The sequence below is a fragment of the Erithacus rubecula genome, assembly GCF_903797595.1.
Source record: "Erithacus rubecula genome assembly, chromosome: 5".
In the NCBI taxonomy this organism is placed as follows: Eukaryota; Metazoa; Chordata; class Aves; order Passeriformes; family Muscicapidae; genus Erithacus; species Erithacus rubecula.
In genome coordinates this window covers 13,552,892-13,580,544 of record NC_136687.1, presented here as the reverse complement: position 1 = coordinate 13,580,544, position 27,653 = coordinate 13,552,892, and the positions used below count along the sequence as shown (strand labels likewise).

Sequence of the window (27,653 nt, the reverse complement as noted above, 5' to 3'; positions counted from 1 at the left end):
CTTGGTAACTCTTCAGCAAAGCAATAGGATTTGCAAGCTTATTTTCTGGCAGGGCATGTCTGAGGGCCTTTCAGATGTGGGATCATGCATAATAAAAATGTTTGTTGGAAATGAGCTTGCTCATGCTCTGCCATGTATGTGATCCAAGCAGCTCAGACTTGCCAGCCACCTGCATTACAAAACCATCACTTACTCCAGTACAGCTGCCCATATTAATTGTGCACCTCAGCTTCCAAAAGCACTCACTCACTGCATAACCTCTGACAAGAACAATCATCTTTCTTTGCTATTATGGTCAAGAACAATCTATGCTCAAGATAAAGATGCTTCACTCCCAGCCACCTACAAAGACAATGACTTCTCTGTATCAGATGGAGAACACAGCCTGGGCAGGCTGTGCTTTGTTTCTCTGCTCTCCTGGGTGGTTGCATATAGTGTTTCATACATTGAACAGATTTCTCAGTTGTTCTTAGGAAGTGGCCTATTTTGGTCTTCTAAGAATCTTTCTTATGGTTATGTACAATGTGAAACTGAATCAAGAACAATTTTCATCAGCAATTTTATTATGGATTTTGATTTTACAGTCAATATTTTCTATTGCAACAGAAGAGGTACAAAAGTGAGCATGAAGACAAACGTTTAACTGATAGTCAGATATAACCCATTTAAAAATATTGGTATGTGTCTATATTGATGCACTTAAGTAGTTACATAACAGCTTGCAAATAAAAATACATTTCACTTAATGTAAACATTATGGGTGAGGTCTTGGGTTGGTCCAGCCAGGCTCAGTGCAGCCTTCTATTGCTATTAACAAGGTTTATCTGGAGATGCTCAGAATTACACCAGCTTGTGCAGTTCCATAATGATGTTTTGCACTCTGGGCAGTAACTAAAACATGTGGCAGTACAACCCTCCCCTGTGGGACCATGGAAAGCCCTACAGTGTGCCTGAAGGCTTGGCAGCTGCTGGTCACACTGTCACCTCAGCACCTGGGAGTGTGTGCCAGCAAAGCCTGCTCTGCTCTCTCAGTGTCAATGGCACTGCACAGAGGCACTGCAGCCATGGCCACAGGCTGCCCTCAGATACTTGTTTTGCTATAAACACTGCACTTGAGACTGGGAAAATAGAAATCAAAGGAAGTCAGTGAAACCTGCTGCTTCAGTGCACTACGGCGCGCCGGTGCCTGCGAGTTCTACACCTCAGGGCATCACCTTTCACTGCAGAAACTGAGGTCAAGAGAGACTTCTTATTGTGGCAACCACTTGATGTTTGTTTCTATTCCAGTGGATGGCCAAGTTGTGGCCTGAGGGACCTTTTAGGAAGTTGGAAGGCTAAGTGTTTATTGCTATATTAAGAACAAAATGTAATCTGACCGGCAATGGTCTATCCAGTAGGATTTTAATGAAGTTATTCTGAGTCAGTCTTGCTATTTTCTCTCCCAGCTGCACACTCAGCAGTTCTTATAGATGCAGGCAACTCTCTGAGCAGTTTCTGTTTTTTCTTATTTCAGCTCAGCTGTCTTCCCACCAGCTGCTTACTGTCATACCCATTAAAAGGCAAGAACTGCTCTGCCTGTTCCACTGCTTGGTTTACCTGGTCAGAAGTGTCACAGTACCTGGGAAAGCCATGGCTCATGCTGTGTGCCACTGGGCAATGTTCCCCTCTGGGGAAGGTTGCACTGAATGGAAGGTGTAGCATGCCCTGGTCATTTCCTGCTTAACCTTTCAGCAGGAAGGAAGATGAGCACTGATCTGGGCGAGTTCTGCCTCTCCTGGAAAGTCTCTTTATTCTCTGTACATGCCCCAGGGATCCCCTGCAGTGTGCCAGTGGGGATCTGTATAGCAGGGAGCAAACCAGGGCAAAGCAGCTGCCTCAGTCTGTGACCACAGCCCAGCCCACCTGCAGCAGTGTGTGTGTGTGTGTGTGTGTGTGTGTGTACAGCATCACACCTCAGGTACCATCTCCTGCTATTTGGCTGTTAGTATCACAGCAAGGATTTCAGGTTATGGGCTCAGTACACACCATGCTACTGCTACCACTCTCAGCTATGTAGCCACATCTTCTCCAGCTTTACACACAAGTAATGAATCCTTCAGCAGCACGGAGAACTCTGTTTCAGGGAATTGCTGTGCTGTTGGTGCAAAGCCTGCAGTCTGTGTGGTCAGGGTTATGCACACACTGAAGGAGCTGAACAGGCCTGAAATAAGACACAAAACCAAACAAATATTTAATAATCACTTTGCAAGTACAGCAGAATTACTTCACAGTTATTGAATGCAATGTGAAAGCCAAAGTGCATGTTACATCTGTGCTTATCAAGCAGATGGATTTTTTTAGGGTAATTCTTTTTGATCTTGCTGCAGAAAGATAGCTTTGGTGTTTTTAGGGACAAGGGCAAGTCAGTACAAACCAAAGTAGAATCTGACCTCACAGCACATCAGTTATGCTGCAATATAAAAAATAATTATGAAAAAGAAGAAAGATCTCCTGTAGAGACTGGAGTTCCTGCTGTGCTGGAAGTTCACCATCTGCCTTACTCACTGGTAAATCCCACTGCTACAACAGAAAGCTGTTGCTATGAATGCCAGATATGATGAGATTTTTTTCTAATGCATCCAGTGAATCCAGTTTTGGAGTTACTTCTGGAAGATACTGTTGGCATGGACAAAAGAAAGAGAAAATGACAAGCACCAGTTGCTACATGGCATGCAAAGGCAGATGCTCATCTGACACAGATCCACGTGGTTCTGTTTGCAGTGACTGCAGGGGAGTGAAGCCAACTTACACAGTCTATCCTGAGGTTTGGCTTTACCTGCAAATTTCTTATTTTATTATTATTCTGCATATAAAACAGTAAAATCAATTGTCCATGTTGCTCAGCCTAGGTGTTTATATATGTGTTAGTTGAGCTTTGCCAAGAAGCCCTGCTTGTTACTTTACCTTCAGAAGCAAGCTATGGGACACAGCAATGAGTCTGTCAGGTTCCTCCCTGTGCAAAGCCACAGGGGGCCTAAGCTATGATATATTTCCCCTTCCTGCCTCATCCTATAGCTTATTTCATCATAGGCTGAAATAATCTGTACCTACCTACATGTCCTGGGAGTATTGGTTAAAGGTTCCATTTACCCAAAGAGAAACTCAGCTCACAGTTTGGCAGATTTATGCACCACATTAGCACTAAATTTTTCACAAAGTGCAGAGCACCCATTAATCAGGTTCTGCAATACCCAGACAGGAATATATTGCTCTGCCTTCAGATTTAAAGACTTATCCTTTTTCTCCTTTGCAGAACAATTTTTCCTTGCTTAAACTATTGTCACAAACTCAGAAGTTCGTAGAAATCTGTTTACTTTGGAAATGTTCTTATCCAAGTATGAGTCCTTGACACTGAAAAGCTGCTCCTGACAGATAAGATATGAGCAATATCGAATGGTTGCCACTTTTCTAATGTCTCTAAAGAACAATTTTGCTCAGTGTGAAGGGCTCTGAACCCACACATAGGATAAAGGGTCTCTGGCTTTTGTATTTCCTCAGCAGGAAGATGGAGATTTCAGGCAAATCAGGACTTGGGCTGCTGTTTCCCAGACTCCTGTTTTTTGCTCTTGACAATGGTAAGTTATAGTGATTAGCAATGCTTATCGTGTCTCACTCTCTGACAAAGCAGCAGGACAAAAAGCACACTCAAACTGTGGTGAAGGAAGCAAGGATCACCCTTGGCACCCTGAGTTATCTTTATGCAGCAGGGAGAAAAGCTGCTTGTTTGGTTCAGATTATTTTAGGTAAAAGCCCAGCCAGAAGAAAACCTGATGGCTGAATTGCTCCCTCCCTGAAAACAGCTGAACATGCTCAGTGGGAAGAGTAGGGCAGAGAGCAAGCCCCAGACCCTGCCAACCCAGGAAGCCCCTGAGAAGGACCAGCCACACTGGGAGATGCCATGGCAGCAGGGAGGAACTCTGCTCTAGCTTGCAGTAAACTTGCAATATCAGTTTTATGTTAGCAAAGTCATCACCAATAAGGGTGGGTAATTACCTGTAATTGTCTTCACAGATGATCTTAAAGTTTCTCTCTTCTAAAATGCTGATTAACCTCTGAATGGAATGACCTGAGCAGGATTCACTGTTGAGAGAAGACCTCAGTTACTTGTGCTCCTTGTGTGTATAAAATGCTCACCTAAATTCCACATTATGTCACTGCTTTATTATAAGTAGGACTCTTTAAAAGCTTTGTTTGTGCTGTGAAGTCCTTGGGTTTGTGGAGCTTTGGCCACCACTGGGCCCTTAGTGGTGGAAACTGTGCTGTTCAGCTGTGCATCTTGCATGAGAGCTTTGTGCAGGAGGGCATCTGTGGAACATGACTCACTCCCATTCACAGTTCAGGTGCTCCAGAACTGCCCCACTGCTGCTGGTGGCTTCCACCCACAGCAGCACAAACAAGGTTTATTGAAATCTGTCAAAGGGCAAAAGCATCAAATCCCCTGTGTGATGAGAAAAGGGCAATCATGAAAGCCAGCAGCTAAGTCCCAGGTATGGAGTAAGATAGAAGGAAACTGATAGAAAGCAGGGGAGGAAACATTCTACCTCCTGTATGTTTGACTCAGTTTATGGCTGCTGCTGCTGCTGCTCTGTTTTGGCAAGGGGCTGTTTCAACCATTTTGCATTGGTAGGAGCCCTAACCTGTGTATTTTTTCCCATCCAGATAAAGGTTTCAAAAGCATGTAGCACTCTCACACCTTCAAGATCTTTATTTCAATGTTTAATTTAATTAAACAGCCCAAGGGCCCCAAAGCTGTAGTGAGAGATTTGACAAATGTCATAGGCACAGACAGACACACTGCAAAAGACTTGTTACCTCAAGGTAAAAATCATCTCCTCATCCAGAGTATGGGACTCACTTCTACTACTGGGGATAAATCCAGTTCCTAACATATGACATTAGTGGAGAGCATTGCCAGCTCTTTTTTGTTCACTAGACTTGACAAGTTATCAGTGATTTAACATGGAATACAAATCAGAAGACATAAGGAATACATTCTGTTGGAGCTAACACCCCCAGTCTCTCCTTAGAAGCAAGTAGATAATAAAAAGGAAATTGATATGAGCTTGTCAGAGGAGGAGGATGTGTCCAGCAGGAGGGAAGGCAGGGCACAGCCTTGTTGAAGCTATTGAGGAACATGGTGGCATTTCTGATGCTGGGAAATCATAGGACAAAGGATCCAGTGCCATGTCTGGGGAAAGATTACTCAATGTCCTTTTCTTCAGCAAACCTTTATGCTAAGGACCACAGAAGTAAGTGTGGTATGCTGACCCCAGCGTAGATGCACACCCATGAACCTGGCAGGTGTGTCAGCTCATGGGGAAAGGGAACACTTCTGGGTGTCTTGGCTAAGGGAGGGGCTGGAACTGGAGCTGGAACTGTGTCAGAGACTGAGGCTGTCTGAGCAAGGTCCACACTCCTTCCTGGTTGCACTGCATCACCACAGCCTGCTTGATCCATGGCACCAAAGCTGCTGTTTCTGTCTGGAGAACATTAAGAATGAGAAAAACTGTGGCAGTGCATTGTGACCATGTGAGCCACAGAACTGGCTCTGAAAGGAGGGGTCAAAGGCACAGAGCCTCATGCTTGGTGCTTCAAATATGGTAGATCTGCAAATGAGTCTGATTGGGATGAAAAATGTCACTCAGAAAGCCTCAGATGTGATTTGAGGTTGCTGTTCTGGTATCAGTAATTCCATGCTAAACATTTCAACTACAGACTTGTTATTAAAAATCACAGAATCATTTAGGGAAGAACAGACTGCCTGAAATCAAACCAATGTGAGCTGGAAAAGGCTGGCCAGGTCCCAGTTAGGTTTTGAGTATGTTCATAGATAGAAACTCCACAACCTCTTCTGTCATTCAAAAATGGTTGTGTTCAGCATAATTATACCATGGACAACATATCCATGCTTGGATGGATACATGGACATGTTTGTCCTTGCAGACATAGCCTGATCTCTGACTTCAGTGCTGCCCATCATAGCAAAGGTCTGCAGACCTCAGTGGAGTTGAAAGGTCATGAGACCTCTTAAAAGCAAGGGAAATGTCATTGTGTTTTACCTATAACAGTTCAGCAGTACCTACCAAAAATACTAGAGGAAACAACAGTACAAGTGTTATTTTTTCCTGCAAAGTAAGCACGCAGAAGATAAGTGTAGAGTAGATTTCATGAGTTTAAGACAGCATTGCTGTCAGACCTGAGCTGTGCCCTGTGCATTCCACACACTGCTCATCACTGTGCTCCAGTGTGACTTACCTTTGAGGTCCACCAATGTCTTGCATTAGCCAAATGTGCACTTCAGAGACTTTATCTGGATCCAGGTTAAAGACCTCAACACTTCCAAAAATGCTGTAAGAATGGAACATGAAACACCAAAACACTCTTAGGTATCTCAGAAAGATGTTGAGTATGGTCCCCAAATACTGGTGCTTACTAGTGCTGCTATTACACTCAGTGAGAGAACATTATCTTGCCAATAGATTCTCATAGACTATTTAATTGCCTTGTGGTCAAATGCTGTCTCCCCATTCTTATTTCACTTTCTGGAGAACTTTTGAAACTGCTTGCAGACAGAAACAAGCTGAAGTTTTTCCATCTTTATTGCCTCTTCTGCTGTTAAGTTTCCTGGCTATTGATTTGATTTGGTGCCAGGGAAATGACCATGGCTGTTCCACCAGAAAGCATATTCTTCATCTTTTGATATTATTCCAGACTGCACTTCCAGCCAGGTCTAGTGAAGTAAAATCAAAGAAACTGTAATAATCAAGTTACTTTGAGCAGTAAGAGCACACTGGATACCCCATCCACATACTCTCTGAAGGATTTTATTTACAGTCTCTGTGTAGAAGGACAGAAAAGAATCAGCTTTACAACAGCCAGGGGTGGGTTTGCCAAAATCACTTCTGCACTGGGACTCACGGGCAGACAACCCCATGCAACCCCACAGAAACATGAATAGTAATGTGCTGAGTGAATACCTGCTGCTTCTGAAAGCTCCAGCTTCCACTGATCCATTGAGCATCACTTGGACCACACCACATGCTGCTTCTGCAAACTGAACCAAACCAATGGACATTACACTCTGACACTCCATGCAGTGCCATGGCAGACTTGGGGCTGGAAAAATTCATTGATGTGCTCAGAACTGTCCAATACAAGCACAGGATCTGGGCAATATTTTCGCAGAACATTTCAGTGAAAAAAAAAAAAAGCCTCTGAAGGCTATGGCAAAATTGTGATAAAGCCTCATTAGACAGCTATGAATTGGCAGTCTAAGGTTGCATGGGACAGGTACAGCAGCTTGTCTGGTTCCAGTTGTTACAGGGCTTTCCAGAGCCCCTGCAGCTGCAGCTGTCTGTAGTAATTCCCAGCTATCCTCATCCTGCTTTAGCTCAGGAAGCAAAGACAAGCCAGAACAGAGGTATCACTAGTCTAAGGACACACTGACCATCACACACTTGTTTCCTTGTGACTCATCCTCTGTGTTCTTTTGTGGCTTTGGATTTTTCTCTCTTGATATTTTAGTAAAACTATCACCGAGTTTTGCTTGATCTGATTTTTAATATACTGGATCAGGTAATCATTGCTTTTTTGTTCTTTAAAACTCATGTCCAAATATTTAAAGACTATTAAGGTCTATGAAGTATCTACTATATTTGCTAAGGCAAATAATTTTTAAAAGCTTAATGCAGGTGACTACACTTAACAAATCTCTCATGTCCTCTTAAACAATGTGGCTCAAACTCAGATCTTGAGAGCTGCAAAATTTCAGGAAGTTTCATTATGTGTAACTTTCAAATGCAGTAAGCATGAGTTTTAGTAGATCTTGAATTTGGCAAGGAAGCCTGCAGCTCAGCAAACCTGAGTCTGTATGTGGTTTTATCTCTCACAGACTCTTGAACTGAACCATTTTCACTCCTAGTTTGCCCACAAAATCATTGTTTTTTTATGGTGAGAGCTGCATACACAAGAGCTGGAGCATACAGGAATATTTGTTTTCCACCTGGGCAATCATCTACTAATAGTCATACCAAGGGTGAAATCTCGAGAGACATGTAAAATTAAAGTAACACAGGACATCAGGTTTTTCTCTGGCAGTTTGTTCCTGTAAAGTGCTGATTCAACAAAGCCAGGCTAATTGCTTAACTGGGACTAGCAGGATCTCATTCCTGTGATGGGAGTTGGCATGTGGCCGTGGGTGGGGACAGCACAGGAACCTTGCCAGGTACTGATGTGGGAGGATGTGCTCTCCAGGTTTATGCTGGGAAGTGCAAGGGGGTTCTCAGCCTCTTGGAAAATGTCTGTGCCAGTTTGGGTGCTGTTTTCCACATCAGCATGCTGAAATAGATTTTACTGTAGCAATTTACATTCTGTGATTTAATTAAGGTGATTGTTATAGTTCTGGGTATTACTTGCAGAGGTCCAGCTCTCTGCCAAGGGTTGTTCTAGACACTGACACTCAGCCTCTGGCCACAAAAAGAATGCCCAAACTACAAGGACATCAAGTGTTGTACAAAAAATATGACACCTTGGATTCCAACACCATGATTTTTAAAATCATGCTAAAAGCTTTTGTTAATTTCTGCTATTCCATCTTTTAAGTCCAATCTGCAAAATCATATTTTTTTGGCAATGTCAGGAACCCAGTGCCTTTCCCTGCTTTTGGATTCAGGGAAATTTAGTCTAGATCTTACCATCTTGGATGCCATTTTCCAGAACACAGAGCCAGGGTTGCTCTCACATTCACTTCGTTTTGGACAAGATTCATAGTTGATTCCTGAGAAAAAATGCATGTATAGAATAGCTAAGGTTAGAGTGAATATTTTTGCAAGGTTTATGGTTTTGTGAGCAAAAAGGATTTGCCCAGTACCAAAGCAAGAAGGGTAAATGGGGACAGGGCTCTAAAAGGAAAAGGAATTTTCATCTGTTCAAAAGTTTTCCTGTTTGCTCACAATCTTTTCAGGGAGGCAGTTGCAGATCCCACATCACAAATAATTCTCAGAAAACAGAAGGGAAAACACACAGTCGCAAATGTGAGAAATGGGTTGGCTCTTGACAAATACTGTCTGATTGCATTGAAAAATTAAAGTTTGCCCAACATTTTCAGTAATTCCAGCCCACTTCAAATGTTCCTGGCCTTAAGCACCAACTCAGGAGTCACATGAGCATCAATACCCCCAAGGTATCTGCACACTGCCCCAGATTTTGGCTGACCCATGGCCAGGTCCTTTTTGAAATACATTCCTGCTTTGCAGTTTGTCCCATAGGAGCCACAGGGTAGAAACAAGCAAACAAAGTAAAGAGGACTAGATGTGGTCATTAGTTCAAGCAACAACTTGGTGTTAAATAATCCAAAGTTGTGGCTTTTAATTTAACTTGAGAAATAGATACTATTTTCAGACTTCCAGAATATTGGACAGTAAAGGTTTTAAATGAAATTACTAGGAAGTAATGTTAAAATTATTGTGTTTAGGTGTAGGTTTGTAGATTACCTGGGGCAGAGGGGTCTCCACACCATGAAATTTTATCAGCCATATAACCCAACAAGGTGTCCTCCAAGGTAAGGAAATTTTGGTTGGATTTTGTGTAACGATGAGCGAGGTCACCTGTCTTGCTCCAAAACAGTGACTGTGAAATAAAGGTACAATGTCTGGTAAGTGATAGCTGTACCACAGCTGGTCAGAAATTTTTTCTGGAGAAAACCAGATAGTCCATGATAAAGAAGGAGTTTCAGTTTTATTGAAATGCAGTGAGTTCACCCTAGTGGGTTAGCTCTTATTTGAGCACCCTCATTTGCAGAATGTTTTTGGTGGAAAGGGACACAGTTAGCTTTTAAAGAATTTTGAAATGAAGGTTTGACTAGTTTTCAGAGGATATATACCAAATTTGTTTTTTGCTTTTGAGCTGTGCATGGGAGCACATCTTTCTGGAAGCAGTGTCCCTCTAACAGCAGGATGGCTCCTCACAGAGAGCCATGTGCTCAGGGCATGGGGACAGCCCTGTCACTTCACTGGGATGGTCCTGGCTTGTGGCAAGCCTTACACAGGGATGATTGCAGCACTGGAGTATGGACAGGGTTTCTGGGGTCCACAGGAGTGCTGCAGTGACTGCAGAAGTAAAATGCCATCCTCATCAACCTAGAGAGCCCCAGAGTTGTTATGGGTGAGATCCCATTTCTCAGAGCACTGCCCAGCCCTGGCCCCCACCACTGCCCACCCTGCCCTGTGCTGGTACCTTGTTACAGGGTATAGGATGACTTGCTAGCTCCATCAAAGGCTGATAATCTTCTGGGGTGATATTACAGGGATTCTTGTAAATGAATGCATCTTTTAGGGATTCCCATATTTTTAGACAATCCTTATCTCTGCCGAAAGATTCAAACATAGTTAATAAATATTTATGAGTATTTGTGCTTGTGAAAGGTTCTCCCTCTGTTGTAGTCAAACACTCTGGGCCAGATGTTAGAATTCCAGCTGTGCTCAGGCACCAAATACATGACCCATTACAAAAGCAGAATATCTTCAGGAAATTATGTATATACTGAGGAATGAACAGTTCAGAATAATCTTTCTCTCTTTCCTGCATTTCAAATTAGTATATTGCAATATCTGAATGTCACTTAGGTTTTTACCCTTTAAAATTATCAGTGCTGATTTTACATAACCAAAAGATCAAATTTCTTGAGTATTCATACCAAATCACGAGAAGCAAATAGCTTCTCAGACTATAAGTTATATATTTTAAAAGTATGATCAAAGGATACTGTTCTCTCAGATACAGCAAGCCAAACATATGATCATGTATCTCCTTGCAGAGAGTTTCATCCTATAGAAGAAAAAATTCCTTAATTTTATCTAAAACAGAAGCAGTGATTTAGTTGTTTGGAACCTGAGATTATTTTTATTTATGCCTAATTTGCAGCTATTGACTTTGCTAGAGGCACAGTTGATTTGCACACATATAACCAAGGTCCAGATCAGGTGCCACTGTGCAATGCTGTCTGAAACTGAGCCTGGGAGCAGGGACAGGGCACACCAGTGGCCAGCTGGGGCAGCCCTGGCACATCCCAAATTTCATGTCATGTCATGTTGTCTGTCACAGGACCAGCCCCAGTTGCATTAGGGACCACACCTCTCTTTGGGTTGATATGAACCCAATTTACATCTTGGTCAAAAAAGATGAGTAACAATGATTTTTTAACAGGACTATTATCTTTCTTTCAAGAACCTAAATGCACTTTCAGTTCCATCACTGTAGAAATAAGAAGGCAAACTGTGGGTGCTGCAGGGAGCATGGTCATTGTTCTGCTGTTGCACTCTTGTGTTAGCAAGAATTCACGTTTTACTCAGCAGGACTTAACTTGGGTGCATGAAATTTTCTCCTGGAGGAACATTTCTCTAGCTGTAAAGCATAAATAACCCACAGAGACCATGCTCCAAACTTTATTTAGGGGTTAGGAAGTTGTAAATACCTCTCCCTGCCACTAAGTATTTCAACATGGACACACTGAATCATCCAAAAGAGAGGGCTCCTGCTGATTGAAGGGTGGCATTAGAAAATAGGCAGCTGTCCCTTTGCTCTGCACAGTCAATGGTATCATAAACACAATTTGTGGAGCATGGCTGAAAGTACAGGCACATCTCATAAACATTTATATGGCTCACACTTTCTGATTTGTCAAATGATTTGTCCTCCAGGCAGGCTTTTTTTTTTTTCTTTATTTTTTAAGCTACTCCTGAAATCTGCTTTATGTAAGAGTGTTAACAGCCACAGGTGACAGCTGGGTACCTGGTGATCTATCCTTTCATATGGCAAAGTTTTTATGCTTGGTCTCAGAGGACATAATATTCTTCAACAAAACATTAAAAAACCTCTATGTTTGGGGTTTTTTTTATTATTTTCAAAGCAGAGAGGTAGGAGATAGGCACAATATAAATAATTTCTGCTGCTAGACTCAATTCATGACCGTGAGAGGCACAAACAACCCATCCAGGTGATTCATGATCATGCCAGGATAGATTGCTGAGTCACTAATCCAAAGTGTTCTATTCTTTCAAGGCACCAAACTCAGCACTGGATGATGTGTGTCAATGTCACCAGTATCTCAGAGAAGAATCTTTATGCACAGTCCTGCAGAGCTGAGCCAAACTGCATCTTTAATGCCATAAAAGCTGGTAGGTCTTAGCCTGCAATCTAGAGCTTCTGATCAGTGTGGAACTGCTGGTTGTGTCACAGGGAAGAATGGTGAGCCATGAAGATGGGCTTTTACAGAAACTAGGCAATTACAGCATTGTTCTAGAAATAAAAGTACAAATCATCAATGTAAAAAAAAAACCCCCACATTAAAAAGCTGAACAACCTTTTATTTTTGCTGTCCTCACTTATCAACATGGGATTATTTTACAAATTAATAATAATAAATCATTGGTTTGCCACTGGAAAGCTGTTTCTCTGGTATGATCACAAATTTTTCTCACATCCTAAAGAGATTACAGGCCCCATATAACTGTGATTTTGGTTTACATATGATAAGCAGTGAGAAGACTTGAGGATCTGCAAATCCCAGCTCCAGGAGGATGTGCCATTCTTTCCAGTCTCACTGTTGAGGTAGATTCTGTTAATAAATTTACACCTTCTTTTTTTTCCAAAACATAAAGAAAATACTTGTCTGGTATGCAGCATTTAACCCACACCAAGCAGAGGTGAGGGCAGAGACTTTCTGTAGCTCTGGGCCCTCTGAAACAATATGAGAAATTTGCTGGCATGTGGTATGCTCAAAATTCCAGCAAGAACAGCTTCAGGTTGAAACAAGAACATGTGCCTTGCCAAAAAAAAAAAAAAAAAAAAAAAAAAAGCCTGAGAAACAAACTTTTCTCTTAAAGCTGCTCCCAAGTCATAGAATGTGTTGATTTAGTGTTCCTTCTGGATGTACAGAAGAAAGAAAGGCTGTAAAAGAGACCCTCACTCTACCAGTTAATGAAATTTATCTAATTCTGGAGTCTGTGGGAAATACACTTATGTCCCACACTGCTGTGGGCCTTGGGCACTCTCTTTCTTGGGCTTTTGTTGGTGTATTTTGGGTTGTACACAAACTAATTCTGCATCCTATCTGCAAATACCATACAAGCTCTTCAGGCATAATGGGCTTCCTCCTTTGAGGCTAGCTTTGTTTATGCTGAAATGTCTAGGGCATTTTATTGTCCTCTAGACTCTGAAATGTGAAATTCAAATTCAGTGATATGTAACATAAGTATACTCTAAATTTGTGTTTAATGTTTTTAAGTTCTTTTCTCATGAATAGAGTTTGGGCAATGCTGGTAAACATAATAATAACTAACAGAAAGAACACTTGAAATCTTTTGTGAACTTGAAAACTGCAACATTTCTCTGAAAAGCAAGGACTGAAGAACTTGCCTTGAGACCCTTTCGAGCCTGAGACTCTACTCTGAACTCAGTATAGCATATCATAAGGATTAGGATACAAATAAACTTTTCTTTATTAAGCCCAAATGTTATACATACTGCAAAGCATATCCTCCATTTGTCCTTACACTGGGGAAGAAGTTGCATTTTCCAATAAATTTGAGTATTTCCATCCATTTGCCTTGTATATGAATATCACAATAATCTATCAAGCAAAAGCTGGGGCCAGAATATTTCCATTAGCATCCATCCCAGCAGCCAAATTTTAATGTGCATATTAGAAAAATGGACAGCTTCTGCATCATTATTTCTTGCATATCTATACACTGGTCTGGCTAACCTTGAAAGAATATCCTTACAGTGAAAGGAACAGGATAGCATTAAACTATCTGGTAAATCACTATAGTTACTATAGATTTTTTTAATTTGCTTTACAATTTTATTTTTTTTCTTTAACTGGACATGATGGAGCAAATTCATTTCCAATTGAAGCTGATTTAATTGGTATAATATCAAGGATAAGTTTTATCCCTGCTGATTTCAGTTACACCATGAATAACATCTTGTTTTCAGCTCAGCACTGGATTGACACAATGCTGAAAACATCTTAATAAAGGCAGTGCTCCCTCAGGTTGTGCTGCCTCTAGTTTTCTACTTAAGAATTTGAGAGAGATGCTTAAAGTATAGAACCTATTTTAAATTTACAAGTAAATAATTACTTCCAGACCTTGCTCTGGAGAACTCAATCTACTTTGCCCATGTTTTTAAATCACCCTTCCAGGCAGAGGCAGTTTGCTAGTGAGACCTGTTCTCCCCTGCAATCAATATCAGATTTTCCAAGGTCCAGAATTTATTTCTAAAACATTGCAATGTCTTCAGGCCACCCTGAGTTTTAATTGTGGCCCTGTGGTGAAGCTCTGAGTTTACAGCTGGGAACAGTCCCCTGATTCCATGTACCAACCTGTGCAGTGACCAAACCTCTGCAATTTGTGCAAGAAAATCCTTCTCATTTGCTGCCATCACTAGCCAGTGATGAACCTGAGCACTCAGAAATCTGACTCTTTAACAAGTCAGCAAGATGTTTGTAGTTATAACAAAACTAACATATAACATACAGCTCCTTAAAGACATAAATGAGTTTTCACTCTTCTGGGGGTGTAAGGCATTGGCTTCACCTGCAAAAGCCCAGATATCTCAGAAGGAGAATGCATGTCAAAGGAAATAAAAAATATAGCAACATTTCTGCATCTAACAGACCCATCATTGCCTGTGCCAATTTATCTGCTGCATTTTGGTAACTCTGATGGCTGTACACAGCAGTGAAATTTATACATCCACAGTCAATCTGTTTTTTCGTATGAACTTATGTGTAGATATGTTTTTATGTCAGAAATTATACAAGGACCAGTAACATTTATGCCTGTCTTGAGAGGAAGCCCTTTGTAACTTAGAATCCTTTTGCTGCTTTTTCTGCCCTAAATATTTCTGGGGTTTCATTTCTTCAGCTTTCCCTTCCCTACTTCCAGCCTTGCCGTGTCTCCCTGCTGCTCTGGAGCAGTTTTTTTGGAGATGCTGCCAAGGACAGCCCAGGCAGCTGGGGGTGGCTGTCTCTGGAAGGAAGCTGGGCTGGGAGCTCAAAGCAAGGAGAACACTGCCATCAGGTGGGAGAAGGGGCTGCTGAGGAGCAGCAGCTGAGGCCAGCCCCAAAGAGAGGGGCTCTTCATGTGGAGTGAAGCACAACCCATCCCCAGGGCATGGAGCTAGAAAATGGGGATACAGTGATCAAGTGTGCATACAGTGGATCAGCTTCCTTCTTATTATTACCTCCCATCGGGTATCCTTGTCCTAAAAATCAGACAGATGTGAATTAAGAGAGATCAGGCAAAACACTGTTATTGCTGAGGATTTGAGGACGCTACTGCCTGCTGGTTTCAGCATTAGGATAATGGAAAGGGGGAAAATTAGCAAGGAAAAAGATGAAGGAAAAGAATCAGATCTATTGGTCTCAGTGTCTTCACTAACCACAAGCCTCTCATTCCACATTTAGTTTAATTATTACAAAGTGTCACCCACCATAACACTCAGGGTAACAGATCTTTTGTCAACATGAAAATGACATGCTTAAGTTTTTTCTGGCAGCTTGATTTGGTAAGTATTGCTCTCTGCTAATTAAATAGTTTAAAAGTCAGTAAACAAAGCAGTGAAGTGGGCATAGAGAGAGAGATCCAGAACCCTGTTTCACAGGGAGATGACTTCTGGGAAGGTTGCCTGTAGGCAGAGAAATTAAATTCTGCATGGCAAAGAGGGGGAGCCTAGAGGCGTGGAAAAATAAGAAAAGGTCTGGAAAAAGAAGTACAAAGTGAGATTGCTGAGATTGCTGCTGGGTGCACCTGAGGGCTTTGTATGTTCCTGAACAGTGAATGACCCAGAGCAAGTGACAGCTCCTCATCACACCATCCTTCACCTTTGGCAGCAATTAGAAGGTTTTAAGGGCAGGAGTATTTGTGGGTTTGGTTTATAGCTGCTGGAGTATTTCATGTGAGTCAGGAATTGGTGCTGCAGGACAACACTGAGCCCTACCACCCTTCTGGGAAGGGTTGAGCCAAGAGGGGGCAGCTGTAACCAGTGAAGGGTTCATCTACACAAGCAGATTGTTCTGCCTGGATTTCAGCCTCCCTGGGGGAAAAAACAAGCTGCCAAAGCAGGTGTTTTCAGAGATGCTCTGTAATAGAACAGAGCCTCCAGAAGGGCAGGAATCTCATCAGGACTGCATTTTGTCAGAGGGTTGCTCTGTAGTTTAAGCTTCTGAGTGAGGGCCATGTCATCAACTGATACAGACAGAATATATTTTAGCTGGACACCTTACCCTTTGATCAGAAAGGGCATTTGTACCAGAGTTTTAATGTTAATATTAAACTTCTAAGAACATTTCTATAACAGTGATCTAAATTAAAATATGTACAGAGAAATATTCAGTGGCTTAATGAACTTTCACTTTTTCCCCACCCATAACTTGCACTATATTATTTTGTTTTGTTTTACTTGTTTGTTTGTTTTTAATAGAACTAAAGCTGCTTGGATGTGGCATAAATGCAGCAGTTTGGGAGGAGTCCCTGATTCAGCAGGACACAGACATGGAACAGTTTTAGTGCATCTGTGAGTGAGCTCCTTGATAATTCCTTATTTTGTGGTCATCTCCAGGGAAGACAGAATGCATCCTTGGTGTGTGTTTTCCCTTGGACACTTGAGACAGACTTTCATTTGACCCTAGAGGGATCTATTCCTCCTATCCTTATGGATAACCAGTTATATTTCCTCATGGTGCTCTGAGGTGGTAAACAGCTCTTGAGTTTTAACCATACCTTGGCAATGAGAGCTGAATGATATAATCTCTGAGTGAGGGGTTCTTCTCACTGACATCTCTACAGATGTTATAGGAGAACAGAAGCAGGGAAAAGTGAGAGAAAACAGTATTCCCCTTTTCAGCAACAAACTCATAAAAATATTTAATAATTTAAATGCTAGGGTGATTCCATCATTTAGAGAGCCACCAGACATTGCCCTGTAGAGACAATACTGTAAACAAGAGAGAAGGTAAAGAACAGGCAGCTAACTGACTGCACGACTAAATGGCTGCAAAGAGCCACAGTGGAAAAGTAAGTTGAAAATTATTTAATCAGCAAATACTTCTGATTAATATGTAGAAGGCCAATACAGACAGAATAATATTCTCTCTAGTATCTGGGGTTAAAACCAAAAGATATTTTTACTGCAAGGATATTTTCATACAGTGATGTAATACATGTAAACTACCCAAATATGAAAAATTATTTTAAATCCTGTGGAATCTTGCAGTAAAAACCATTAAATATCTATACGCTGTAAAATTAATGTAAAAAGTTTGTGTATGTGAGAAATATAGAGTCACTTAATGACAATTTTTATATGATAAAAAACTCTATATAAAACAGATAGGTGAGTTGACATATGGTTGTCAAGTGAGAGAGAAATTCAGATCTCAACGTTTCTGCACTTTAGCAGGACATTGATGCTGGCCATGGACAAAAGACAATGTATGTTCTGACATCTCCCATTACACCTGCTGGGCTCTCAGACCTTGGGCTGCCTGTGGAGTTACAGTGTGGGAGGGTGGGTTTCCAGCACAAAACTGAGCCTGAGCTTTGCACAGAACTGGGTGGCTTTTCACAGCAGTGCCATTTACACTCCAGAAGAGCAGAAATAAATATGCTGGTGATTAATTATCTCAAGAACAAATAAATGATAGCTACCCACTGCCCTATGAACTTGTCTGTTCCTAAAAGAAAAATTCTTTCTAATGAACTTTCTTTAGAAAGAGATGACAGCAAAACCCAAAAAGAGCCTTACAGGCCAGAGAAGTTATGGAAACTAGCTTTAAACAGCATGAGGACTCTTTTGAAGGACAAACTCCAGAGCCTGAAGCCCCACCTCTGTATTCTCAAGTACTAATCACTGTCTATTTGTGCCTACTAAACCTGATATTCCAGCTCCCCATTAAAGCTCAGTACAGCATATTTCAATAGAAGTGCAGTTTTAAGTAAGACTCAAACAATTGTTAATATTTATAATGATATCTTTGCTACCAAGAAATTACAAGAACAATCAAAATCACTTGTATACAATTTGGGGAAAAACAATTGCAAAAGAAAACCTTGTTTAAAAACCTTGTTATAAACATTGAATAGAATAAATGAAAAGCAGAGCAATGCAGGTTTCATATAACAAAGGCTAACACAAAAAAGGTATTAAAGTCAGTACTCAAGCACATAAAATGGGGAGGGAAACATCAACAGCATACACAAATGTTAGGACTTGGGTATTTTAATAAGCAGAGTGTTATTATGATGATACAGTGCCCATTTGAATGCTGAGAGGCAAACCAGATGTAGAAACAAAATATCAACACCATTTTCATTATAGATAAACCAAAACATTTCTTCATTGCTGTTTGTCCTAGTTTACTACTGGACTTCTTGCAGTCTAAAAGCATTTCCTAAGAAATGAAAAGACATTTCTGGCCCTTCTGTGATCATCTAGTCCAATCTCTGTCTCAGAGAAGGTTGCTCAGGGCCAGGATCTGTCTAGTTTTGAATGTTTCTAAGGATGGAGCATCCAAAAGCCTCCAGTTAACCTGTTCCAGTCTTTGATCACCCCCACAGTAAAAAAAAACTGGTCCGTACTTTAGTTAATACCCATTGCCTCTTGTCCTGCAACTGAGTGCCATTGAGAAAAGCTTGTCTCTTTCTTCTTTACTGCCCTCATCTGGTATTTATCACCTTGAGCCTTCCTTTCTCCAGGCTGGACAGTCTCAGTGCTCTCAGCACCTCTCTGTATCTCAGACATTTCAATCACCTTCATGGTCCTTCACCAGATGAGCTCCAGGTGTGTCCCTGACTCTCCTCAGTGACAATTCCAGAACTGGACCCAGGACTCCAGACACATCTCACCAGGGCTGAGCTGAGGGGAGGGGTCCCCTCTGTCCCCTGCTGCCAATGCTCCTTCTCAGACAACCCCAGGAGACACTGGCTTTTGTCACTGATGGGACACATCAAGCTTGTCACCAGAACCCTCTGTCCTTTTCCACACACAGTGCAAATAAAGCCTTTGGTTTGCTCTGGGACCAAAACATTTGGCATAGCAATGAGAACAGGTTATTGGTTTTGGTTTTTTAGAAAGCATATTCTTGCAAACAGAGAAACACTTTGCAGTTTGATGGATATCAAATTAGGAAGCTTTAGAAACCTGCAGAGCACTCTAAGAGAGTCTAATGCATTACAATTGGGTACTAACTTGTATTCTTCAGAAGACTCTTTCAGTAATTGTTTCTCTCATGTAAGGCATATTTTCTCAGTGAAAAAACAAATCTCAGATAAGTTTCAGTATAGTATCATGGCTTAGATTTTTGTGACACTGAATCAAATCATGGTTATTTAGTACCATGCTTGATGTGAAAGCATTAACAATCAGTGAACAAACACAAAGAAATTAGATTAAAAATGCCTAGTAAAGCATGAAGGCAAAATGCAAAAGTAAGCATGCAACAATCCCCAGATTTCTTTCAGGAAGAAATTTTGCTGTGAGTGCAATAGTATCTCACACAAAATCATGCTCCATATGTTCTTTTTAACAAAATATATCTTCATCTCCACAGACTGCAAAGGAATGGGAATGCAAAATGCATTCATGATTGTGCAGTCGGGAAACAGCTCTCCTGGACAGGCACCAACTCTTACTAAGTTTAATGGAATTACAGACTGTTAAAATTTGTTACAGCAGAACTTGCCACTAAAGATAAAGACAACATTGGTTGATCTAATTATATTTAAGGGGGAAACATATTCTGTGTCCACACAAGATTGCATGAAAAATGTATTGCAGTTTTAGACTTTCAGCTTCATCATCAGGTTTTTGCACAGCTTAGTCAGGCACAGTGGCATTGTTTGGCCTGGAAGTTACATTGAAACTCTTCCTGTCAGAAATTAGACAAAAAGTAAGCTGGTTTGACTTCAAACAATTTTTAAATATCAGGTCCTTGCCAGCTTCTCTGCACAGAAGCCTGTGTAATGTGCTCTAGGATGATCCTGCTTGGGATGGAGGTTGGACCAGCTGACTCACTGCAGTCCCTTCAAACCTGACCAATTCTGTGATTCTGTGAATTAAAGACTGAGAAGTGACTGCAGGTGTGAGGGGGGAGCAGTCATCAGCTGAGAACAAAAATCATCTCAAGCTGCAAATGTAAAATCAGTTATTTCTAGGTCCAAAAAGGCATCATTTATGCCTTTGGTCATTAGTGACTGTTACCTTTTAGATAATGTGTCTTCTCCACTCCTTCCCCAGGTCACAAAGTGCTGCTGATCCTGACCTCAGCCTGTCAATTCAAATGTGGTGAAGAGGAAACCTAAATCAGTTAATTTAGGCTCCAAACCATCACAAGCAGCACCCTGTGAGTGATGGGTGAGTGCTGTGTGCCAGCACGGATCTGCTGAACTCCTGACCTGGGCAGGTGAGCCTGCAGCACCTGATTGCACCAGGGACAAATTCCTGGGAATTTCACCTTGCATAAGGCTGGAGGTGAGACTTGCAAGTGGTTTGTTAGCCACAAGAGGGAGTCTGTATTATTGGGAAGGAGAGGAGGAAGTAACTGGAGGTCAAACTTTTTCTTCAGACCAAATTGCTTTTGGCTTTATGCAGCCAAAACTACCATACATACTGATGGCTACCCAGGATTTTTACAAGATCAGTGAAATCAGAATTTCTAGCTTCTGTTATTGTTGAAAAAAAGGTAAGACTGCCAAGCTATGACAAATTATTGCTTTGAAGCCAGTATTTTCCAGGGAAGTCAAAAGAGAAATATTATTTTTTACTGTCAGTATGTAGATGTGGGACTCTGTATGCAGGGACCAAAGCCCCTGAAGTTGACTGCTATATACCATCCACATTTCTTCCTAAAAATAGGGCTAATATTAAAAATGCTTCATTGAAATATTTGGTATTATCTTCCTCTTCCTCATGACAAAGTGTGTACAGTAAGACTGAGGAAATTGCATGTGCACAAATGTTAAGAGTCACCCAGTCAGCAGAAATAAACCTGAGGATTGCATGCCAGCAGTATTGCACACAAGCAGCTGAACAAAATTATTGCTGGCAGATGCTGTAACACACTACCAGAGAAATGTCTTTTTGTGAGCAACTCAATGCAGAGTTTTGATGAATTTCAAGAATAAGCAAATGAACAGGATAAAATCTGACTGCATGAGGTGTTTACAAAACTCGACTGCAGACAGCAAGAGCCTTTCAGTGGCCTCTCTGGGCTTGGGTTCAGCCCAAAGGTTGTATTGGAAGAGAAGAGCATGACCAGAATGAGCTGGCTGGGCATGGTATGAGGGCTCCAGTGAGATCAGGGAAAGGGCAAGGAGGTATCCTCAAGGATTAAAGAGTGGTGACAGTGCAGGTGTACACAGAGGCCATATTAAATGGTTTACAGCACACAGATGCAAAAGCAGAGCTAAAAGGAGGCTGAATAGTACACTATTCAGTATAATAATAAACAGTATAATATCCATAGTCATATGTCAACAACCCTCCTTTTTCCCAACCCTGCAAACTACTCCAATATGAAATATGGCACTCCAAAATGTATTAAATGTCACTAACTACCACAGTGAATGGATTTTATGTTCAGAAAATATCATCAAAGGCAGACCTTAGTGACTCATACAAAAAAAAAGTAAAGATACAAGGAAATGTCCATGAGTTTACTAAAAGCAGATTTTTTTTTTTAAATGCATGTGTCAGTGTAAGATTAATAGGTCAAGAACAGAATATGGACAAATTTATGAGGAAATGAGAAGGTTTCTAACCAAGATAATGAAGTTCCCATGTTGGGCAGTTGTGGCAGCAGCAGTCCTGGCAGAGTCCAGGCTCAGCTTGCCCAGCCCATAAGACTGCCCATGTTCCTGCAGTTCCCTGTTCCTACTCTTGTCTTTGATTAAGTGCTCCACAGATCCCATACAACAGAGGATCCAAGCCTACATTAATGATGAAAGAGAGAGGGATGGAAGATCCCATTCTCTGATGTGTCCTAAAGTCACCCAGGTCATTATCAGAAAATGTCAGAGACAGAAGTGGTTAGTTACATCACAAACCACACAGAGCTCACTGCAATCAGAAATGAGCAGTCTTGGGTTTGATTCCCAGAAAAGCACCCGTATTTAATTCTCCATGCCGGAAACCTCTGAACATTTCAGGTGTACATGAACAAGCATATTTTTCCCTCTTCTTTGCTCTATGCTTCAGAAAAAATTGTCTCTTAAATAAAGTAAATGAAAAAAAAAAAATCCAACTCTACAGAAGTAATTTTATCTGAAAAAAGTGAGCTCACAGACACAAAGATATTAAGCACTGTTGGATTATGAATAGCCCAAAATATTGTACTTTATAATAACAAACTTTAAAGTAAACTTGTGATCATGGATCTGTGATATTTTCAAGACTGCTTTGAATTAATTGCCTAAACAAAGCATTCCTAGAGATGTTTGTGGTCCAGATTCAAACTGTGTTGTCAGTGAAAACACACGTGGCCATGGCTGAAAGCATATTCACACAAAAGTGTTTGTCACATCTTCAGCACTAAACAAGCCCATGTAATAAAGGCTATTAGGCTTGAAAACAATTTCAGATTTAAATATTGAGTGTATAATTTTTTAATAAATTAATTCATGCTTTTAGAAACGTGCATATGACTTTGCAAGTTTCAGGAGCTTTTAAATTTTGTTTGCAAAAGAATCCTCCTTCCCCTCACTAAAGCCACTCAAATATTTAATGTGAAGCATGAACAAGTCTCTGTGTGCTCAGGCTATGGTTTCCCACGTGACCCTTCAAATACTGCAGATCAGCTTTTTCATACAGTGCAGGTTATCCAAAGCCAAAAGAATCCCAAATGCAAGCAAACTATATACAGCTTTGTTCTCAGCAGCTCAATGCCATGGAAACAAGAGGTGGCAATTGCCTTTTTTGGGTCAGAGAGCAGGATGGTTCTGTCACCTGGCCAAGGTGTGGGGCAGCCCCACAGCAGTCAGCCTGGGGTGATGGAAAATTCTGCCAGAGGCCACTGCAGACACAAAGCAAGGTGGCTGATGCCACAGAAGGGATGGATGGCTCCCTGCTGAGAGACCCTGGCTACTCTGGGTCCCATCCTGAGAGTCTGGGTATCCCCAGTACCTGCTGGGGGACCTGAGGCATTCCTTGTTCAGCAATGAAAGGAATCGGGAAATCAGTTCTCAGCTCTAATACCCTGTTGCAGACCTGGGCCCATGGAATCTTTTCTGCAGGGGAGGAGGGATAGGATGCCTGGGGTGTTGCACTACCTGCTGTGATGAGCTGAGCAAGGACCACCTCTGGGGGAAGGTGATTCCAGGGACTGCTGAGCTGGTATTGTGATCCATCTCTATTGCTCCATGCAAGTCTTATCCATATACTAAAAACAGTTTCGGATAACCCCAAGATACTTCTCAAAGTTATTCTAATATTTTTGTTTGTCCCATAAATCTGTGTTGACCCTTCACCGTTCCCTCCCCCCTGCGTAGTTTTGGTTACAGGACTGCAGTGTCACATTACAGACTTGGACAGATCAGCTTTACAGCAAATTGCTTCACCTCCATGTACTCAAACATGTTAGAATTCAGCTTTTATTTCAGCTGGCATCAGAGAAATTGCAAAATCTATTTATGATTATGTTTTGACCTAGAATTAATGTTACTTTTATTGCCTCTGCAGGTAGTTTCCTTAAAAAGCCACTACAGGGGCACAGAGTTTCTGTACATTTTTCTACTCAACAGCGTTCTAAACCGCCTGGTTTCCCCCTGCCTCTGCAAACCCAGTGGTCACGGCCAGGTGGAGGCGAGAGACAGCTCTGCTCTCCTGACACCTGAGGCATGATCCAGACCTCTACTCACCCCAGCTCTGGGTGCTGCGCCGTGATGTAGTTGTAGCATCTTCCCAGGATGACTTCTTGCAAGTTCTTAGTGGTCCCCCTGTCCTTCCACTTCAACATTTGGGGACTGACCTCGTGCCTTCCGTGGGTCAGCAGGGAGGCCAGCACGACGGCGACGACGAGGGCGGCGAGCAGGACGGCGATGCCCACCAGCAGCACGGTGCGCTGCCGCACCCGGGCAGAGCCCTGCTGCAGCGGCATCGCTCAGCGGCTCCTCGGCCACCCTGCCCCGCCCGGGGGACAGCGGCTCCTCGGCCACCCTGCCCCGCCCGGGGACAGCGGCTCCTCGGCCACCCTGCCCCGCCCGGGGGACAGCGGCTCCTCGGCCACCCTGCCCCGCCCGGGGGACAGCGGCTCCTCGGCCACCCTGCCCCGCCCCCGCCCGCACGGGGCCCGGGGGGCCGGGCTGACCCTGGCCCCGGGTCACAGAGCGTGACCACAGACCACAGAGATGGTCTGTTCCGGGAGCGCTGGGCTGTACCGGGGTCACTGGGCTGTCCCGGAGCGCTGGGCTGTCCCGGAGCGCTGGGCTGTCCCGGAGCGCTGGGCTGTACCGGGGTCCTTGGGCTGTACCGGGATCCTTGGGCTGTACCGGGGTCCTTAGGCTGTACCGGGGTCCTTGGGCTGTCCCGGAGCGCTGGGCTGTACCGGGATCCTTGGGCTGTCCCAGAGCGCTGGGGGCTGTCCCAGGAGCGCTGGGCTGTACCGGGGTCCTTGGGCTGTCCCGGGAGCGCTGGGCTGTCCAGGAGCGCTGGGCTGTCCGGGATCCTTGGGCTGTCCCGGGAGCGCTGGGCTGTACCGGGATCCTTGGGCTGTCCCAGAGTGCTGGGCTGTCCGGGATCCTTGGGCTGTCCGGGATCCTTGGGCTGTCCGGGAGCGCTGGGCTGTACCGGGATCCTTGGGCTGTCCCGGGAGCGCTGGGCTGTACCGGGATCCTTGGGCTGTCCCGGGAGCCCTGGGCTACACCGGGATCCTTGGGCTGTCCCGGGAGCCCTGGGCTACACCGGGATCCTTGGGCTGTGCTGGGGTCTCTGGGCTGACCGGGGAGCACTGCACTGGCCGGGAGCGCTGGGCTGCGCCGGGATCCCGGGCTGTCCCGGGAGCGCTGGGCTGTACCGGGATCCCCGGGCTGTCCCGGGAGCGCTGGGCTGTCCCAGGGTCCCTGGACTATCCCGCGATCCCGGGCTGACCGAGGAGCGCGGGGCTGACCGTGGCCACCGGGGTCCGCTGGAGCAGGGTCCGGACCCAGCGCTCCCGCCCCGCCGGCTCTGTCTCCCGCTGGCTTTGGAACCAAACCAGGGCTGTTCCGGGCTCGGGGCGGGAAGGTGACAGATTGGATGCTGTCTGTGCTTTGTGCCTGACCTTGCCGGGACTTCCCCGAGTTAAATTTCGGGAAGTTATCGGCGGTAACGCACACAAGCGAACCCCAGGAATTAACTCTGAAAGCTCCCGGACTCCTCGTTCAAATAATTGCAGTGACACGCTCCATCTAACGTGTCAGTAAAAGGTGAATTCAAACCACCCCAGTCTGTTTGCTCTAAATTAATTGTTTTGTACAAGACAGGTGTTGAATCTGACTCTACCTAAGACAAGAAGGCAACTTCCCAGAAACAACTTTGCAGTAGTCATAAAAACATAGTTTATCAACACACAATGGATTATTTTACTTCTCTCCCTTGCCCATAGGCTTGGATTAGTTGTCACATGAATTTCTAAGACAAGCGTGTAAATTATGGGTGTTTGAGGCAGTGTGAAATCACCTAAGGAAGCATTAAGTGCACTCTGCAAGAGGGAAGCTACTTCCTTACTGTACTCTCCAAAGAGGGAAATTCTACTTCCTTAATCAAAAAGTCAAAACGGAATAAGACTCAGATCTCAAAGCCTTAGCAAAAGAAGTTATACAATTCCAGCATGTCAACTATAAATTTTTCATAGATTTTTAAATAGTTGCTTAGCAAGCCTCTGTCTTTAACAGATTGAATGTGAAAAGGGGCATTTGTGACACATCTCAGTCAGGCCTAACTCTGAAAGAACTGAGAAATGCCTGCACATATGCTAAGCACATGATATGAATTTTTCTGATTCCATTTTCCCAGAAATCATGTGAACTTCACAGAATCGAAACTTCGGTTTTAAAGTGACATATCAGGCTGCCAGACCCAAAGTGGTCAGGCAGCTTTAACACTACCATCTCTTCACAAGAGACAAACTGTTCTCTCTATGACACTGCTTGTGGTCCCCATCGATGATAGTGCATGAAGAGACAGTTCAATAAGAATTAACTCATAAAGTAAATTCTTCCCCATATTCCTTGAAGTGAACATGTGAGTTTTCCTTGACAGGCTCCATTGATTATACTTTATTTTCACCATCCTGTAAATGTGACTGCAAGGTAGTCACAGCTGAACTGTGAACTATTTTATTATATATGAATACAAGAGAAGTTCTTGAATTTAGTATTTTTTTTTTTTTGTGGTTCCCCCCCCCCCCCCCCCCCCCCCCCCCGTGTTTTCTACTTGTTATTTTAGTTTATTAACTAAGAAAATATCATGTTGGGAAAAACAGCTAGTTATCCTAAGGAGTTTATACAGTAGCACTGCAATCTCTGCTTGCTCTGGGTATTGAAGATACATAGCTTCAGCAGGTGTAACAGTCACTTTAAGAGTGCAATAATGGAATAGTTAATTTAAAAGTTTAAAACTTAAAAAATTATATTTTTCAGTAGCTTGGCTTGTGTAAGCTTTTTCTTCTCTTCAGATATGACAATGATTCACCAAGAATGAATAAGTAAATACGGTGAGTGCAGACTCAGAAGCTCTGGAAGGTGTCCTTGCTGCTGGTTTTGTAACACCCTCAAACTACATAAGGAGTGTGAAAGACAAGTAAATGTCAAGCCTCCTTTCAGCAAGCCTTGGCAGCCTAATCAGGGTGAATAAATAGGACAAGCAGGGTTGAGTGGGCAGCACTAAAAACCAGTAAAAGCTCATAGTCCCAGTGTTTTAGAAGGTGGTAGATTGTTTCCCACCATGAAAGCAACCATGAAATCACTTCTTGCAGCCTTCCCACAATTAAGGCGTGATTAAGATAATAAAAGTGCCTCAGCAAAGAAGAGATGAAACAATGTTGTCTGAATGGGATGGGAGGGGAGAACATAAGATAAAGTGAGATGAGGAGGGCTGAAGGGAGGTGAGAAGCAGTGTAAGGGATTTGCCATTCCCTTAGGTCTGTCGAGTGAACTGGATTTCAGTCCTTTCCTAAGCAATTTTGCAATGCCAATGACCTTAAGCTGAATCACTTTAATCCACAAGAATTCAGTTCTATAAACAGGACCCTCTTGAAATTCAAACTTAGGATTTCCCCCATTATTGTAGTTATGGGCTCATGGATCTCTGCTCCTCTTGAGCTGTTTTCCTTGTGCTTATTTTTCCATTCTATAAGGAAAATCACAGTTTTGAAAGCACAGTATCTCATAAACTGATAGCAAACTTCTGGAGTGCTCCAAGCTATGTGAATTTCCAATATATCAAATAGAAACAAATCTTTTCACGGTGTGTGTACTGTTTTGAAAGCCTTTACACTAAATATTCAGGCAGGATGATTAGAAAGTGTGTGTAAAAGATCAGAAGACAGAAATACTTCAGGAATGTAATTGCCAGCCTCT

The 27,653-nt window shown here is 42.8% G+C and overlaps 1 protein-coding gene across 1 annotated transcript; it reads right to left on the bottom strand.

Moving 5' to 3' along the window:
* Positions 1–541: 541 nt before the first annotated feature.
* CD38 (CD38 molecule) lies at positions 542–24,394 on the bottom strand. The gene is made up of 8 exons (XM_079307457.1): positions 23,955–24,394; positions 10,273–10,402; positions 9,531–9,666; positions 8,733–8,815; positions 7,017–7,093; positions 6,295–6,387; positions 4,033–4,119; positions 542–2,200 (listed from the first exon to the last, which is right to left on the bottom strand). The coding sequence occupies exons 1-8, from the start codon at positions 24,191–24,193 to the stop codon at positions 2,119–2,121; spliced, it is 927 nt and encodes a 308-aa protein (XP_079163583.1). The 5' UTR covers positions 24,194–24,394; the 3' UTR covers positions 542–2,118.
* Positions 24,395–27,653: the final 3,259 nt, after the last annotated feature.

What these genes read in the sequence shown, in the direction of transcription:
- CD38 (XM_079307457.1), bottom strand. Translation starts at nt 24,193, where the DNA reads ATGCCGCTGCAGCAGGGCTCTGCCCGGGTGCGGCAGCGCACCGTGCTG. An exon ending in GCGCAGCACCCAGAGCTGGG is followed by an intron (nt 10,403 to 23,954) that starts GTGAGTAGAGGT and finishes ATCTTTCGGCAG; the next exon opens with AGATAAGGATTGTCTAAAAA. An exon ending in GACATTGGTGGACCTCAAAG is followed by an intron (nt 4,120 to 6,294) that starts GTAAGTCACACT and finishes TTCTCTCAACAG; the next exon opens with TGAATCCTGCTCAGGTCATT.